Source organism: Rutidosis leptorrhynchoides, chromosome 3, assembly GCF_046630445.1.
Source record: "Rutidosis leptorrhynchoides isolate AG116_Rl617_1_P2 chromosome 3, CSIRO_AGI_Rlap_v1, whole genome shotgun sequence".
Classification (NCBI taxonomy): domain Eukaryota; kingdom Viridiplantae; phylum Streptophyta; class Magnoliopsida; order Asterales; family Asteraceae; genus Rutidosis; species Rutidosis leptorrhynchoides.
This window is the reverse complement of record NC_092335.1, coordinates 443,422,431-443,440,222: the sequence shown is the minus strand read 5'-3', so window position 1 is coordinate 443,440,222 and position 17,792 is coordinate 443,422,431. Positions and strand designations below refer to the sequence as shown.

At 34.5% G+C, this 17,792-nt stretch overlaps 1 protein-coding gene and 1 pseudogene across 1 annotated transcript; one reads left to right on the top strand and one right to left on the bottom strand.

Moving 5' to 3' along the window:
* Positions 1-3,683: 3,683 nt before the first annotated feature.
* On the top strand, positions 3,684-13,698 carry LOC139901524 (uncharacterized). The gene is made up of 15 exons (XM_071884225.1): positions 3,684-3,729; positions 3,859-4,217; positions 4,923-4,934; positions 5,128-5,424; positions 5,515-5,998; positions 6,137-6,477; positions 7,728-7,883; positions 7,971-8,448; positions 8,567-8,916; positions 9,405-9,662; positions 9,969-10,076; positions 10,449-10,509; positions 10,942-11,357; positions 12,136-12,315; positions 13,181-13,698. Exons 2-15 carry the CDS (start codon positions 3,867-3,869, stop codon positions 13,217-13,219), a joined length of 3,531 nt encoding a protein of 1,176 aa, XP_071740326.1. The 5' UTR covers positions 3,684-3,729; positions 3,859-3,866; the 3' UTR covers positions 13,220-13,698.
* Positions 13,699-14,823: 1,125 nt separating this feature from the next.
* On the bottom strand, positions 14,824-16,835 carry LOC139901523 (uncharacterized; annotated as a pseudogene).
* Between the last annotated feature and the right edge of the window lie 957 nt (positions 16,836-17,792).

Genomic DNA, 17,792 nt, shown 5'->3' with positions numbered 1-17,792 from the left:
GATGATACTTAAGACTTAACTTATTCACTTTTAAACTTTTGGGGGCAATTTACTGACTTAGTAACCATTGACTTAGGTTGCGGACCTTTTGGATCGACCAACTACTTGTTTGGATCGACTTACTACTTGCTTACTTTTCATATCGACTTTTACCGCACATTCACTGTGAGTTATAGCTTCCCTTTTTACTTTAACTATTTTTGGGACTGAAAATACATACGCTTTTTATGTTTTACATACTAGACACAAGTACTTAAACTTTATATATGTGTGGGTGATATAACGGCTCAAACATTCCCCTTAGCACAGTAACGTTTAGCCATTGGTTTTTGAACTGGTGAACGCGAATCTTAGATATGGATCCATAAGGTTTGACATCCCCACTCGGGCTAGTCGCGCTAGCATTCAACGAGTGTTTAATACTTCGTAAACTTACGCACTTGCCAGGTTTACTTTTAGGGGGTGATATTACTTGTTAAGTTTGTTACAGGGTGCCCACGGATAAGCATATACTTTATCATACTGATTTGAAACACTGATTTAAACTGCTGGTTGAAGCACTGAAATCTCGTGGTCTACATTACATTACTGATTACAAACAAACTATAGCTCACCAACATTCGTGTTGACTTTTTAAGCATGTATTTCTCATGTGCTTAGACGTTATTGCTACCGCTGTTAGACTTGCTGTTATAGTCTTGGTGTATAGACTTGCTGTTACAGACTCGCTGTGTTAGACTTCCGCTGCATTACTTAGAGATGTCTCAATCACGGAACTTTTATTTTGCATTCGCAACTTATGTTATTTTGAATAATGACTTTGTAACGACCTTTGTGTCACGTTATCGTTTGTAAAACATTTGAAGTTATCTTTTCATGAATGCAAAACCCGTTTTAAAACAGCATGTAGTATTATACCGTATAATGGACCTGTTGTTGACGATTCGTACATGATGGTTTTGTACGGGGCGTCACAAAATCTGGCTTCGGTAATATCCCCTGCATGTATTACATATGTTTCGGGCTCAAATAGTGCACGTAGAGATAAGATGGGACAAGATAAGGAGTTTGTTTAGGTTCGTAACCATGTTTAGACAATTCTGTGTGTGATTAGAGTGCTGATTTTTGAAGTCGGTGTTAAGTTGCGGAAAAGAAGTCCCGGTAGTGCCTAATCAGCCAAATGTATTGTAGTGGTAGTGGTTATGTTCCTCCAAAGAAGTCGGTTAAGATTAAGAAGAAGACATCGAGAAGTGAGAAGTTTTCTTTACGAGATGAAGGTGAAGAAGAAGTCGAGAAGGGTGAAAAGGAGGAGGGTTTTTGATGGCTTGGTTAGTCGTGGTTTACTGGCTCCAATGACTCGTATACTTGTTGAGAATGGATCATAAACGTATTGACTTATACGTTTAACAATCGGTCGGACAAGCCACTTGTTCTTGATATGGTTGATGGTAAAATGAACAACATTGGTCGTAAGGTTTAACTTTGTTTGTGCGGGATTTTATTGTTTACTTCTTGGCTCGTTTTGTTGTGTAAAGATTGTTTTATTGGTCATGTTCCTTTTGTTTAGTTTGTTTTGGTTGTGGTATTGTATGTTTAGATGTTTTTTGTTGTATTGATGTTATTGTTCGGTTGGATGGGCTCGTTCGTAAATAGTTTTGTGCTCGTTGATGTGTAGTTTTCTAGTTACGAGCTTATTTTGATAATATCTTTGATTGTTTGGTTACTTCATCCTTTGACGGAAGATCCACTGATTTACTGTATTCGTTATTTTAACCAGAAAAAAATAAAATATAAAATGAAAATGGACTCACATAAAACACTCATAATGTTTAAAGGGTCAAACTCATCATAAATGATTACGAAGGTGGTTAATACCTCAGTGATGTGCCGACAACTTTCATATAAAAAATAGTCAAACTCATTGTATAGATTAACAAGTATTTTGTGTTGTGTCCTACTAAGGGTAGTGATATATACACAACCAATTTTTACAAATACACAACCAAATATATTTTACAGTATTATACTGTACAACACTGTAAAGCATGTTTGGTTGTGTATTTGTAAAAATTAGTTGTGTATATATAATCACCCATTTTCATTAGACTTTTTGCATTATTTAATGGGTGGTGATATTTTCCAAACTTGTAAATGATAAATCCACCCTAATATTATGTTATTTTACAGAAATACCCTCTAATATATTCTATCAAAAAGCTTGTGTAACACATATTTAAGGATATTTTAGTAACATTAAGTGGATCTATAAATCTTATAGTTGAAAATATCAATTCTCTTACTTAATTTTAGTTTCTCTCTCTCTTTTTTTTTCAAAAAAAAAAGTAAAAGTAAAGTTGGTTTTGTCAGGGAAAATAAAAGCTCGTTGAAAATGACAATCGGCACGCTATCCAATTCGCAGCGTCACTTCAAAATTCACTTTTTTGTAGCTGTTATGAAAACCTATTTTCTCTTTTGTTTCCATATTTTATATTTTTGTAATTTTTGTAATTATAATTATAATTATAATTTTATAATTATAATTATAATTATAATTATAATTATAATAATCATTCAATTTTTCATTTGAATCAGACTGATCGATGTAATCGCTATACACAGAAAGCTTGCTGTCAGCTGTATCTACAATGTAAGTCTCATTTTTTTGCTTTAAGCGTTCATTAGGGTTTGTAATTGTATCCCCTGTTGGTTTTTAGATGATATTGTTGCTCAATTAAACCCTAGCTAATGTCATTTCAACGTTTTCTCAAAATGAACATAAAATTAAAGCTGAAGCTAACACGTTTTAGGGTTCATATGACTATAAGTTAAATTCATTGGGTGTTTGGGATTGCATTGCGTTTGATATTTGAAATAACCACACTTTTTTTTTCTTTCAGAAACTACGCTAAAAAACTTAAGCATTATATTTATTTTATTTTTTACTTTCATTTGAAATTTGAATACTTTAATTAAAGTCCATTTAGGCTTTTGAGTCTTAATTTTGTATATAATGGTCTGATATTGCTTAATTTAAACTGTTTTTGTTGTTGTTGTGCATTAGAGAAAATGGCTACTTGTTCTTACGCCAACAATTCGATCCAAGGTGGTGTAAATGAAACAAATCCAGGTCGCAATCACAAATCACTATTTTGCACTGATAAGGTATAATATTTAAGATTAGTACTAGTATCTACAACATTTAATCTTGCTTAATCATCCAATATTGTTATCAGTTAGTATTAATGAAAGAATGTTAATTTTAGGTGTTCAAGTCACGTCAAGATTTGACGAATTGGGTGCAAAATTTGGGACACTCTCTTGGCTTTGTTATTATCACTAAAAGATCCAACACTAGTGGAGGGGTGACGTGTAAAGTTATGCTGATGTGTGATCGTTGTGGTATATACAAAAGTCAAACCTCCCATAAACATTCTAAGACCAAAAAGACTAATTGCCCGTTTAAATTGGTCGGAAGATATTCTAAGTGTGGTGATTTTTGGACATTAAAGGTATTATGTGACGAACATAATCATGAACCTGCACCCGTACACATGAAGGATCATCCGTATGCAAGGCGGTTGTCTGATAACGAAACTCGTTTGGTGCTCGATTTGTCAAAAAAGAATGTAAAACCACACGTAATTCTAATGATATTGAAGAAGTTAAATCCAAATAATATGTCTACCCTACAAACAGTATACCATGTGCGCAAAAAGTTCCGAATTGCAGGTAGAATTCAAATGCATGTTGTTGTGTCATTTTTCGTGAGGCAAGAAGTCTATACAACACTCGTGAATTAAGTAGGGTTGTTATGTTATTTTTGCGTAACCACTTTTGTATGTTTAAAAACATTTACAGGAGAAAAAATGAGCGGTGAAGAAATGGCATCTCCGAGCCTCACTGAGTGGCCAGTATATGCGTTTAATGGAAACAAGTCAAAAGGAGCTAGTGATGACATTGATCCATTTGCTATTAGAAATTTGTTGCAAGACCTCGATTTATCTAAATACGGGTATGATGTGATGGTTGCACCAAATCTTGTGAAGGATGTTTCCGTTGCAAGTCGTGTGAGGGAGGTGCTTATGTGTCATGATGGCAAAGGTCAATATATCAATGTACCAGATGTTGATGCACCTACATCCGAGGGACCCTTTAAACCATATCGAGATGTAGTCTTAGATAAGTCTCAAGTGCAGATTTCGATGAAACATTTTTTGGTAAGATTTTCAAATTATATAGTCTTATATACAATCACTACAACAAATTTATCATTTGTTCATACATATTTTACACATTTTTAAAAAGTCTGAAATTTTTGTTAACTTCCTCACACATATAATTGTGTAAATGCATCACATTTATAAGTGTAGTACATCATCATAGTTTCACTCATAAAATTGTAAGGAAAAAAAAGTTCACACTTACTGGTGTTCACACTTCCTCTTGTGTGAAGAAATGAGGTGTAACAAATTTACTCACACTTTTAAATGTGATTAAATTTGTTTTACGCACTAATAAGTGTGAACAATTTTTTCTAACAATTTTATGTGTGAACATTCAATAATATTCTACATTCATAAATGTAATAAGCTTACACACATTTTTAAGTGTAGGGAATTTAACAAAAAGTTCATACTTTCTTGCAAGTGTGTACAAATATGTGTGAACAAATGATAAATTTGTTTTAGTGAATGAACATCCGGTGTAACCATCTGTCCATATGTATTGTATGATGAAATGGAATCACATGCTTACTAGTAGAGATGGCAAAATCTGTGGTTATTAAACATATGAAAACAAGCCTGGTTGAGTTAACTCTTTTCTAGTTTATGTTAGAGTTTAATGATTGGTTAATGACTTTTTGTATCATAAAAGTTCAAAAAGCTATGCTATTATACTATTGCAAGTTTTTGTGTTTGTAGCCTTCTTTGGAGGTTTATAGAAATTTAATACACTTTAGGTTTTGACCCATTTGACATGTAATATTGCTATTTTTGTTGTAATATAAATAATAAAAGTTTGGTAAATGTAAACCTTGTTCTATCAGCCAAAAGATATGTTAGTTTTGTAAAATAGTAACACGATTTGAATTAAATCATGTAAAGATATGTTTTAATCACTATGCAGGACTGTGATTATGCTCATGACCAATTTTCAGCAGAGGAAGGAGTAACGGAAAAAGAAATAGATGACCAATTTTCAACGGAAAAAGAAATAAATGGCCAATTTTCAACGGAAGTAGGAACAGAAAAAGAAAGAGAAGTTGTAGTAGAACATACGAATACTGCTGTTGAGTCTACATATAGAGAAGACAATGTTAATAATATTTATAGTGATGTGGAGGTTGGAAAAACACATGATACAGGTGATGAAAGTGGAAGAAAGGTTGCTGTCAATGGCACATCTGAGTTTTCTACAGACAGGGTATAGTTAATTAAGCTTATTATTACCGATTTATTTTGTTAAATCATTAGATAATGTTACCAATTTTTAACAAAATGAAGTCAATCTTAGGTATTCAAGTCTCGTAAAGAATTAACGGATTGGGTGCAAAATGTGGGTCGTTCTCTTGGTTACATTATCATCACTAAAAGATCCAGCACTTACAATTCTCGAGGCGGGGTCACGTGTAAAGTTACGTTGATGTGTGATCATTGCGGTATATACGATAGTCAAAGCTCTCAAATGAATTCTAAGTTGACCAAAAACATTAATTGCCCGTTTAAATTGGTTGGAGAAACTTCCAACCTGGGTAGTGATTCTTGGATATTAAGGGTGATATGTGAAGAACATAATCATGAACCTGCAGGTGTACACGTCATCAAAAGTCATCCGTTTGCAATGCGATTGTCTGATAATGAAACTCGTTTGGTGCTGGATTTGTCAAGAAAGAATGTAAAACCACAAGTAATTCTAATGATATTGAAGAAGTTAAATCCAAATAATATTTCTAACATCAGTACGATATACAATACGCGCCATAAGTTCCGTAATGCAGGTAGAATTCAAATGTGTGTTGTAGTGTCATTTTTTGAGTAGCAAGAAGTCTATACAACACTCGACTTAAGTAAGGTTGCTTTGTTATTTTTGCGTACTTACTCGCCGTTTTTGTATGTTTGTTTGAAAATATTTACAGGAGAAAAATTCAGCGGTGAAGAAATGGCATCTTTGGGCCCCACCGAGTGCCCAGTGGATGCTTTTGATGCAAACAAAGGAAAAGAAGCTAGTGATAATCACACAGATCCATTTGCTATTAGAAACGTGTTGCAAGACCTCGATTTATCTAAATACGGGTATACTGATATGATGGTGACAAATCTTGTGAAGGATCTTTCCGTTACAAGTCGTGTGAAAGATGTTTCCGTTGCAAGTCGTGTGGAGGAGGTGCTTATGTGTCATAATGTGGGAGCCTTTAAACCATATCGAGACATTGTCTTAGATAAGTCTCAAGGGCAATTTTCAATGACACAATTGTTGGTAAGATCTCCAAATTTTATAGTCATATACGATGTACATCTGGTATACATCTGTCCATTTGTACTTCTAACCAAGGTTGCATAACTCGCTATTCGGAGAGTAATTAGTCGGAACTTTGGAGGGAGTAATTGATTATGGGGATTAATTGGATTAGGACTTTTTATACAATTAAATAATAATAAATTTCAGTATTATATGCGTAATTATAGAAGAAAGCCATAAACATAAACATAAACCTAAACCTAAACTTTAACATAATTTGTAATAACATAAACATAATCGTTCATTTGTTCAAAATTTCTTCAATTCTAGAATTCTAGTTTAGATACATGTTACCGATTTTGACTTTAACCGAATTTGACTGACTTGACCAACACATCCGGTTTTGAACAATTAACTGGCGTTGACTGATCAATGAAACGGATTTTGAAAATCGTATCGTTATGTTCTTAAAATGGATTAATCGTGTGCAATCGGGGTTTTTTCTTACAACAATGCTTCAAACTATTAGGATGAGATTGTATGACATGCTTACAACAACACCAGTAACAACAACAACTAAACCCAATATGGGGAGGTAAGAAGTATACAATCCTTCCCCTATCCTAGAATAAAGAGAAGTCATTTCTCCACCCAGAGTGATACACCCCAAGACCCAAGAGTAGAGAAAGTCATCCCTCTCAATATCTATGGATAAAGAGATTGCTTCCGCATGGACCCCTGGCCAATAAGTAGGTTAAAAAAAAGTGTGAGATGCCATGAAAATGAAGAATCAAATTCTCATGGGTTTTAAACCCGAAGTTCAATTTAGGCTCTAAGCGATAGTCAAGTAGCCAATAAATCGATTGCTGTTGATTCGATTAGTCGACATGCTTACTTGTAGAGATGGCTAAATTATATGGTTATGTAACATATGAAAACAAGCCCGACCGAGTTGACCCATTACCCCAATGTAGTTTATATATATATAGTTTTATGATTGGTTATACCAAAAGTGTAGCTAGTGCGTTTTGGAGGTTTCAAGAAATTTATTTAGGTGACTTACAACCTGTTTGACCCATTTGACATGTTATACTGCTATTTTTTGTAATTTGTAATATTAAACAAATGTTAAGATTTAGAATCAAAAGCTTGGTAAAGATAAACCATGTTCTACTGGTCAAAGGATATCTTAGTTTTGTGAAATAGGTAACATGATTTAAATAAAATCACGTCCTATTATGTGATATTCTGTTTTAATCACTATGCAGGACAGTGATACTGCCGTTGAGTCGACTGATGGAGAAGACGACGTTAATAATGTTTGTAGTGATAAAGATGTGGCAGTTGATAAAAAACTTGATACACGTGATGAAAATGAAAGAAATTTTGCTGTCAATGGCACATCCGAGTTTTCTACAGATAGGGTACGGTTAATTAAGCATACTATTACCGATTTGTTTTGCTAAATCATCAGGTAATGTTATCAATTAACAAAAGGAAGTTAATCTTAGGTTTTCAAGTCCCGTCAAGAATTAACGGATTGGGCGCAAAATGTGGGTCGTTCTCTTGGTTATGTAGTCATCACTAAAAGATCCAGCACTTACAATTCTAGTGGAGGGGTCATGTGTAAAGTTACGCTTATGTGTGATCGTTGCGGTATATACAAAAGTCAAAGCTCTCATAGGCATCCTAAGTTGTCCAAAAAGACTAATTGCCCGTTTAAATTGGTTGGAAACAATTCCAAGTGTTCTAAATTTTGGACATTAAAGGTGATATGTGAAGAACATAATCATGAACCTGCACCCGTACACATGAAGGGTCATCCGTATGCAATGCGATTGTCTGATAATGAAACTCGTTTGGTGCTGGATTTGACAAAAAAGAATGTAAAACCACATGTAATTCTAATGATATTGAAGAAGTTAAATCCAAATAATATGTCTACCCTACAAACAGTATACAATATGCGCCAAAAGCTCCGAAATGCAGGTAGGATTCAAATGCGTGTTCTTGTGTCATTTTTTGTGTGGCATGAAGTCTATATAACACTCCTGAATTAGGTAGGATTCAGTTGCTTTTTTTGTTTGTTGTTTGAAAACATTCACAGGAGAAAAAATCAGCGGTGAGGATATGGCATCTCTGAGCCCCACCGAGTGCCCAAAGTACGTGTTTAATGCAAACGGTGCTAGTGATGACACAGATCCATTTGCTCTTAGAAACTTGTTGCAAGACCTCGATTTATCTAAATATGGTTATGATATATTGGTTACACCAAATCTTGTGAAGGATGTTTCTGTTGCAAGTCGTGTGAAGGATATGCTTATGTGTCATGATGGCAATGGTCAAGATAAAATTATAACATATGCTGATGCATCCACATCTGCGGGACCCTTTAGATCATATCGAGTTGTAGTTTTAGATAAGTCTCAAAGGCAGATATCGATGAAACATTTTTTGGTAAGATGTCCAAATTTTATATTTTATACTCATATAAAATGAACATCTGGTGTAACATATACAATTATAATATTGCAATTGCAAACTGTTTTGATGAAATGGTATGACATGCTTTCGCTAGTAGAGATGGCAAAATCTATGGTTATGTAACTTATGAAAGCAAGCCGGGCTGAGTTGACCCATTGCCCTTTTCTAGTTTATATAAAATCTTTATATAGTTTTATGATTGGTTATTGACTTTTTGTATCAAATATGGTTCAAAAACTATACAATTATAATATTGCAATTGCAAGTACTTGGAAATGAATCGTTGTTGGACGTTTTCAGAAATCTATTACACTTTAGGTGACTTGCAACCTGTTTGACCTATTTGACATGTTATATTGCTATTTTTTGTAATATAAATACTATTATACCAATGTTAAGATTAGGTTTTGTTACAATCAAATAATATTATTATGTGATATTCTGTTTTAATCACTTTGCAGGACAGTGATTATGCTCATGAACAATTATTATCAGAGGAAGGAGTAACGGAAAAAGGAGAAGGTGTAGTAGAACATCATATGAATACTGATGAAGAAGACAACATTAATAATTTATGTTGTGATGTTGAGGTTGAAAAAAAATGTGACAACATTAATAATGTTTGTTGTGATGTTGAGGTTAAAAAAAAACATGATACAGGTGATGAAATTGAAAGAAAGTTTGCTGTCAATGGCACATCTGAGTTTTCTACAGACAGGGTATAGTTAATTAAGCTTAATATTACTGATTTAACCTATCACAAGATAGCCCAGTGGTTGGGGCTGTGAGTTCCTTGTAAGAGGTCTCAGGTTCGAATCCTGTCCAGGACGAGCCAGAGAAGGGTTGGAAATAGCCAGGGGAGTAATCCTGCTGGGCTGCGTACATTAGAGTATGGGGTCAGATTACTCGCCCTCCCGGGTAGCCCGAACAGGGAAAACCTTCTACCTTTTTACCTTTTTATTACCGATTTATTCTGCTAAATCATCAGGTGTTACCAATTTTTAACAAAAGGGACTCAATTTTAGGTATTCAAGTCTCGTCAAGAATTAACGGATTGGGTGCAAAATGTGGGTCTTTCTCTTGGTTCCGTTGCAGATAAGTCTCAAGGGCAGTTTTCGATGAAACAATATTTGGTAAGATCTCTGTCAAGACTTTGAAAACCACTAGTCGGCTGAGTCGGGGTCGAGTCAAACTCTAAAAGTCAAATATGAATGGTTATTGACTTATTGTGTCAAATATGGTTCAAACACTATACTATTGTAGTATTACATGTTTTTGTGAATGAAGCCTTCTTGGAGTTTTAAAGAAATTTATTACATTTTAGGTGACTTACAACCTGCGTGACCCGTTTGACATGTTATATTGCTATTTTTTTAGTTATATAAACAATAATATACAGATGAAATCTTGTTAGAATCAAAAGTTTGGTAAAGATAAACCTTGTTCTACCGGCCAAAAGATACGTTGATTTTGTAATTTAGATAACATTATTTGAATTAATGCAGGGCGGAGATTTTGCTCATGACCAATTTTTATTAGAGGATGGAGAAACTGAAAAAGAAAGAGGTGTAGTACAACATCATACTCGTAACATCATATCCATTGTTGCATTCTTGGAATTTATCTGCGAGTACTCGGTTTTGGCAGCGCGGGGGAGTACTCGTTCAAACTTGGTCAAAGTCAGTCAAACTCAGTCAAACTTGGTCAAACTCAGTTAAAACTCGATCAAAACTCGGTCAAAACTCGGGATTACTTGGAATATTGGCCAAAATTTGGGCAAAACTCGGAAAATTAATCAAACATGGTCAAAACTCGGCTAAAATCGGTCAAAGTCAAACTTAGTCAACAACCAAGTATTCTGGTCCCTATAAAGTCCCGACCGAGTACTTCCCGAGTAGCGATTTTAGCAACCTTGATAATATCCGAAATATAATTTAAGCAAATGATTATTAGATGCTGCATTTTTCACCTTGGTTGACTTCTGTATGTTTTTTCCAGAAACATTTGTGGTGCACCATAGCAACAATGAAGACAGAACATCTCCGAGCCCATTGTACACCGCTTACTCATCCGATGCAAACAAGTCGAAGAGAACGAACATTGAAGAAAATGCATCTTCGAGCACAACATATGCGTTTGATTCACGCGCACCGAAGAGAAGTATTGACCAAGTATATCGATTTGACTTTCGAAACGTGGTGCAAGGGGTTGATTCTACTGAATGTGAGTCTGTTATAGAAGATTTTGTTTTTCAAACAAAACAGAAATTGATGCCTTCTTCTTTTGAAAGATCTTTTCCACCTCATGTTGATATAATGATGACAAATAATGGCGATGGATTATGCCTTTTTCAACCAAATCAAGAAGTAGTCTCAAATATGCCTCAAAGGGAGATATTAAAGAAACGATTATTGGTAAGCTGTCTCAACTTTTTAATGATTTTTTAGAACATCTCCATCCTAGTCTTGGTGATGCGAATCCTTTAGGATAAAAATATGCTTATTAGTAGAGACAGTGTTGCAGAACTCGGGGAGTACTCGTTCAAACTTGGTCAAACTCGCTCAAAACTTGGGGTTACTCGGAAAATCGGCCAAAACTCGGGATTGTTCGGAAAGTCAGTCATAGTTGGTCAAAACAATCGGTCAAACAACATCCGAGTACTCCCTAGTTGCCGAGTACTCAGTGTAGTAAATCTCGTTGTTTCTCCCCGAGATCTGTTTTTTTGGTTTTTGGAAGGCAACCGAGACGAGATGTCCGTCTTGCGAGATTTCTCGTTCAACGGGGTCAAACTTGGTTAAAGCCACGATTTCTCGGATTTTCTCGCTCAATTCTCAGATATTCTCGCTCATTTATCAGATATTCTCTCTCATTTATAAGATATTCTCGTAAAACCTCGGATTTTTTCTCGCTAATTTCTCGAGTATTCTCGCAAAATATCCTATAAATGCATATAAGTATACATATATTTATATTAGAAAAAATAAAAAGTCAACGTCCGAGATCTCCCCGAGATGCCGTGATCTCCCCAAAAATTTCCAAGCGAGTTCTCCAACCTTGCGAGTATTCTCTAGAAAGTGCCGACCAAGTACTCTCCGAGTAGTGATTGTTGTAACCTTGAGTCTAGATCACAAAATGAGTTGTTGTGAGTACTCTCTAGGCTGTAAGCTTTAGGCTTTATCTTCTGCTATGCAGGACAGAGATTATGCTCGTGAAAAAGGTGTAGCAGAACACCATACAAATACTGCTGTTGACTTAACATATAGCGAAGACAAAGTCAATTATGTTTTTAGTGATGTGGCGGTTAATACTACATGTGATAAAAGTGAAAGAAAGCTTGCTGTCAATGGCACATCAGATTATTTCCCACAAAGGGTAAGTTAGATAAGCGTATTGTTACTTATTTTATTTGCTAGATTGTCAGGTAATGTTACTAAGTTTTTTTTTTTTTTTTTTTAAAAGGAGTCAATTTAGGTGTCCAAGAGATCTCAAGAATTAATGGATTTGGTGCAAAATGTGTTATTAAATATGGATACTACCTTTTCTATTAGCAGTTTTAGTAGCCACCTTTACTAACCAGTTTGCCTGATATCTTTTAATAATCTATCGAGTTCGATGGAGATTGTTAGACCCTGGGAGATAGTTTTACCAAAAGGGTTTTCTAACGTATGCCCCGTGGCATACGTTTATGTACATTAAATAAACTCGAAATTTCCATAATAGTCATAATTTGTAATTAATGCACGCATAAAAATGGAAATTATTAGATTAAGGGTGCGTTTGTTTACTTCTTAATTGAATGTTTCGGATGTGCTAAATGGTTCAGCATTCATCGTTGAACCATTTAGAGCTGAAATTATCTCGTAACCATTAAGCACATAGATTTTATATAATATGCTCTTTAAAATATATCAAGAACATTTATTAAACAACTATATTGTAGTTTTTATTCATGTCAAAGGTTAATAAGGTAATTTTACATGATTCACATTATTCGTTCAATATGTTTTTTTTTTTTTCATTCATTCAAAACCTTTGACTGATTCAGATTATGAACCATTCAGTGCTAAATCATTTAGTTTTATCAAACGCACCCTAAATTTATGAATATTAAGTACAAATTCTGATATTTATGTAAATTACGAGTTTATTAGATGCACGTTAACGTTCCATGGAGGCATACGTTAGCAAAACCCAAATATAAATTACTCCGTATAATATTATAATCTCTGAGCTGCAGGATGAAGGTTATACTCACAGCCGATCTTTAACTGCGTAAGGAGGAAGAGGAAGTGTAGTAGAAAGTCAAATGAATGTTGACATTGAGTCAACAGATAAACATGATAAAGACAGGAACGTTGAGTTTGTAAAAGAGTATGGCAGTCTTTGTCAATCTAAGATGGAGATAATCAATTTAAACGATCAATTTCTAGAAGCACCATGGTTAAACGAAGACGTAAATGCATTATATCAATGATTCAAAGGTTAGTGTGTTTATTTTGCCACCTATATTCAAGGATGATATGTGTTCACAAGTGTCACTTGGTCTCTAATTTTGTCTTTCTCATGTGTTGAATGTGGATCATGATGAGGCAAGCGATGATGTCAACATTTCTCTATAAACTAAGAGCCTTTTGGCTTTCTTCTTTCGACCGGAAAGTTAAAACGGATTTCATACTTGTTGAGACGTAAGCATTGTAAACTCACAAGTTATGCATTTTATGATAATCTTGAGAAATGAAATTGTAGCTCTGAGAAGTACATATATATGTCTTTGCATTTTTGATTCTTTACACGACTTCAATTTTTCAAATGTGTTCACCAGTTCTTGCCCATCGAATCAAATATGTAGTAATGTAGAGTCTAGGTGACGTTATTATAGAAAAAAGTAATGTGCATCTCATCTTTACAATTATACTTATAGTTTTCACACTACGTAATACTGAGTAACTATTTGATCTTGCCATTTTGACATCATGACTTAGGTTTGATGATTTCGACTCCAATACGCTAGAGACAGAGGCTGCAGTACTACTTTGGTTTATATCTTCTTTTGGGTTTTAAGAATTTGATTCCAAATCAACATTTCAAGCTTCTGTGGTGGTACATTTCTTTCAACATTGGCTTCCAAATCATATAAATTTAGATGGTTCATCTAACACAACTCAATTATGTCCGCCAACATATTTATTATTTATTAAAAGTGATATTTTTTTGAAAGGCAAATATTTGGAATCGCCGACGGGAGAATTGCCCACCCACATTATAATGTTTCACGCGCACACACGCTTTCGGGCGGAAACCCGAACCGTATTACAAAACTCGATCCCTGAACCATCTCAATTTTGAATCTCCCGATCTCATATGTCTCATTGTGAGACCGGTCCACTGTGAACATGCACACTGATTCAGTTTCTAATATTAAAATATATTATGGTATTGATATTCCGATCTTGAATCTACTTCTACTTGAATAACAAATGATATGCTATCTTGTTATAGACAAAAACACAAAATATTGCTTTGGATGATCGTTATTATCTAACAGTTCAAATACAGTTGATATAGTTGAAGCCCAGTCATCATATGGTTTTTGGTGATGGAATTTGTGGCATCAGCCTTTATGGTTTGTAATTTTTCTAATTTCTTCCCTAGCCGAGTGTGTACGATTACCATTTGATTTACCATAAGAATTAGTAGCAGGTTATCATGATCATGACATCACCAAGAAAGTGTTGTCTTAAAAACCCTGTCAATAGGGTCTGGGTCGGGTCGACAAGCTAATACTGATGCTGCATTATGGGCTTGTGAGTTGCTATTTACGGTTGCTTATGAGTTGATGGGCACATAACTGTAGCAAGCTATGAACAATTACATTCATAACTCATGTTCACATTGCTCATATATAATTTTCCTACATTCATATTCTCAAAGTAATCATTTATTTCAAACGAATATGAATGTATAACTTTTCAAAAGGATCAAATCTATAATAATCTATAATACAATTATAAGATTTAACCCTTAATAACACTGAATGGTCTCAACAAGAGAATAGTACAAGTTCTCCTCCGCTGAAATACCACCTTGTTCACTTTTCATCTCATCAAACAACAAAAAACCTTCATCCATTCTTCCTTCCTTACACAAACCACAAATCATAGCCGTATAATTTGCAATATTTCGATCTAAAAGACTCTTAGGTATTAACGTGGAACTTAATTTCTTGATAAATTCTTCCTTCCTTGGACTACGACGCATTGCAGTAATCGAGGACTTTGCGGGTACCCAATACACTAAACAAGTATACGTATAAAGATCCGGCACCACCCCCTTCTCATGCATTTCATCCCTTATTTTGTATGCTTCACTCATTAACCCTTCCTGACAATGAGCTTCTATTAAAGCATTATACGTTACAGTATTCGCTTTCATTCCTTCACTTTCCATCTCTCTTAACGTCCTTTTAGCTTCATCTAATTCCCATTGTTTACAAAATATATGAATCAATATCGTGTAAGATAGCATATTCGGAGCAACATCTTTTTCCGCCATTGTAAACAGTAATATCTTTGCTTCTTCGTGTCGGTTTGCTTGACACAACCCGTTTGCAATAATATTATATGAAATGACACTAGGCTCGAACCCTTTATTCTCCATTAAACTCATCAAAGTAATTGCATCGTCAACGTTTTCTTTCTTACAATAACCATAGATTAACGTATTAACTATAAAATCATCCACCTCAATACCTTTACTTTGCATTTCAATTAACAAATCTTCTGCATCTTTCATCTCCCCTGATTCACATAAGCCATTGATCAAGACTCCATAAGTATGTACATCCGGGACAACACCCCTTTCAGTCAATTCACCAAACAATTCAAAAGCCCTTTTCAACGTACCTAGCTTACAACTACATCTAATCATTGCGTTGTACGCATACACATCAGGCACAATACCTCTCTCGAGCATTTCAACAAACACCTTGTCTGCTTTTTCAATGTTCCCCAACCTGGAATACATCTCGATTAAAAGCGTATAAGTTGCCAAAGAGTACGAGACTCCTTCCGTCTTCATTAAATCCAAGGTCATCTCTACTTCACTAAACTCTGAATTCTTTAAATGTGAAAACATCAACGCATTATATGCATACACACTCGGTTTAACCCCTTCAATAATCATTTCATTTATCAATTCTCTCGCCTTACCGTTATCCCCAAGCTTACACAAAGCCGAGACCGCCATTGTCATCGAACAATCCGTGATCTTAACACCCGAATCCAACATTTTTCGAAAGAAATCCGATAACAATTCAAACTTTTGGTATCTTTCTGCCGCACGCAAAAAAACCATACAGGACTGATCATCAATCTTACTAAAACCATTACATTTCATGTAATCAAAAACCTCTAAACTCTCATTAAACCTGTAATTATCAGCATAAACACAGAACAGAGTGTTTAACAGCTTAGCAACACCAAACTTATTAAGGAACCCATTTTTCTCATCAAAAAAAGATCTGATCTTTTCAATGGGGTTTTGGATATCTTTATTGACTGCTAATTGATTCAAGATTTCATTAGCTAGGTCAAAATCTTTGGATATATAAAGGCGGCAAGAAAGTGAAATGTAGGGTTCGATTATGTCAAAATTGTTGAGGGATTGAAGGGAACTGAAGAAACTTACACAAGATTGAGGTGGGATATTTGTGTTTGAAAGAACAAGGTGTATGATTTTAGGGTTCAAAGATTTTTGGGGAAAATGAGTGTGATCAAAAGTTTGAAAATTTATCAGCGATTGTGAAATTTGATTAGCGACTCTTCGATCTGGACTAATTGGAATTTGGGGACGGAATTTTTAATAGCTGATAACAGGGTTTTACTTGCTGACATGTTTCTAGGGTTTAAGAAAAGTAGAAAACAAGAAGAAATATTTTAATTTTAAAAAGTAAGTATTCTTTGTTACGGTATAAATTTATAACCACGGTTCCCATATGCGAGTTTGTGAGTTGTGACCATCCGTGTATATAGTTAGAAATGTACTTAATATTCTTTTAACTACATTCTATAAAAAAAAACCCAAATCGCAATAACTCTGGTCAACGGTTGAATGTTGAAAAAAATTTCTCCGAGAAGCTAATTGCTAACAGTACCAGTTAGATCCCGGCCATTGGAATCAAACCTACGTCTACTCGTTTAGAAATAACTGGTCACCCCCTCGTATACCACGCAGGCAATGTCTCGATGGTACATATTATATTGTATTATATTATATTATATTAATATTATATGATATGATATGTAATATGTATAAGCATTTCCTATTTAGGGCCTGTTTACTAAAGCCTTAATGGGCTATGTGTTCTAGAACTGTTATTCGGTCAGCTACCCCCTTTGTTTCTTTAGGACTTTTTGGCTCACCAAGGTATGTATTGAAAGATTATTGGACAGTCAAAAAACTACTCTCCTCTGCATATAGATGTTCTTTTACACTAATTTTCCAAGACTACCCTTTAATGTCATGAATTAAGATTTCATCTTCTCCAATATACGTACTCATCTTCCTCTAAAATATCATCACAGCTAAAAATCGTTTTTTCTAAAACTATTCTTGAATTGTTAATTAACCAAATAACATATTCTTAAAAAGAAACAACAGATAATTATGAAAATCGTGAAAATTGAAGATCTCAAATTCAAAGATCTCAAAATCGAACTAGAAAGTGAAGATCTCGAATCAAACTTCTTGGATCTGCCCATTAGACAAAAAGGTTGAGTGGAATGAGAAAATCAGGTATACAAAATCGTAATCATAAATACGATTATTTGAAGCATGAAAATCGTAAGAAC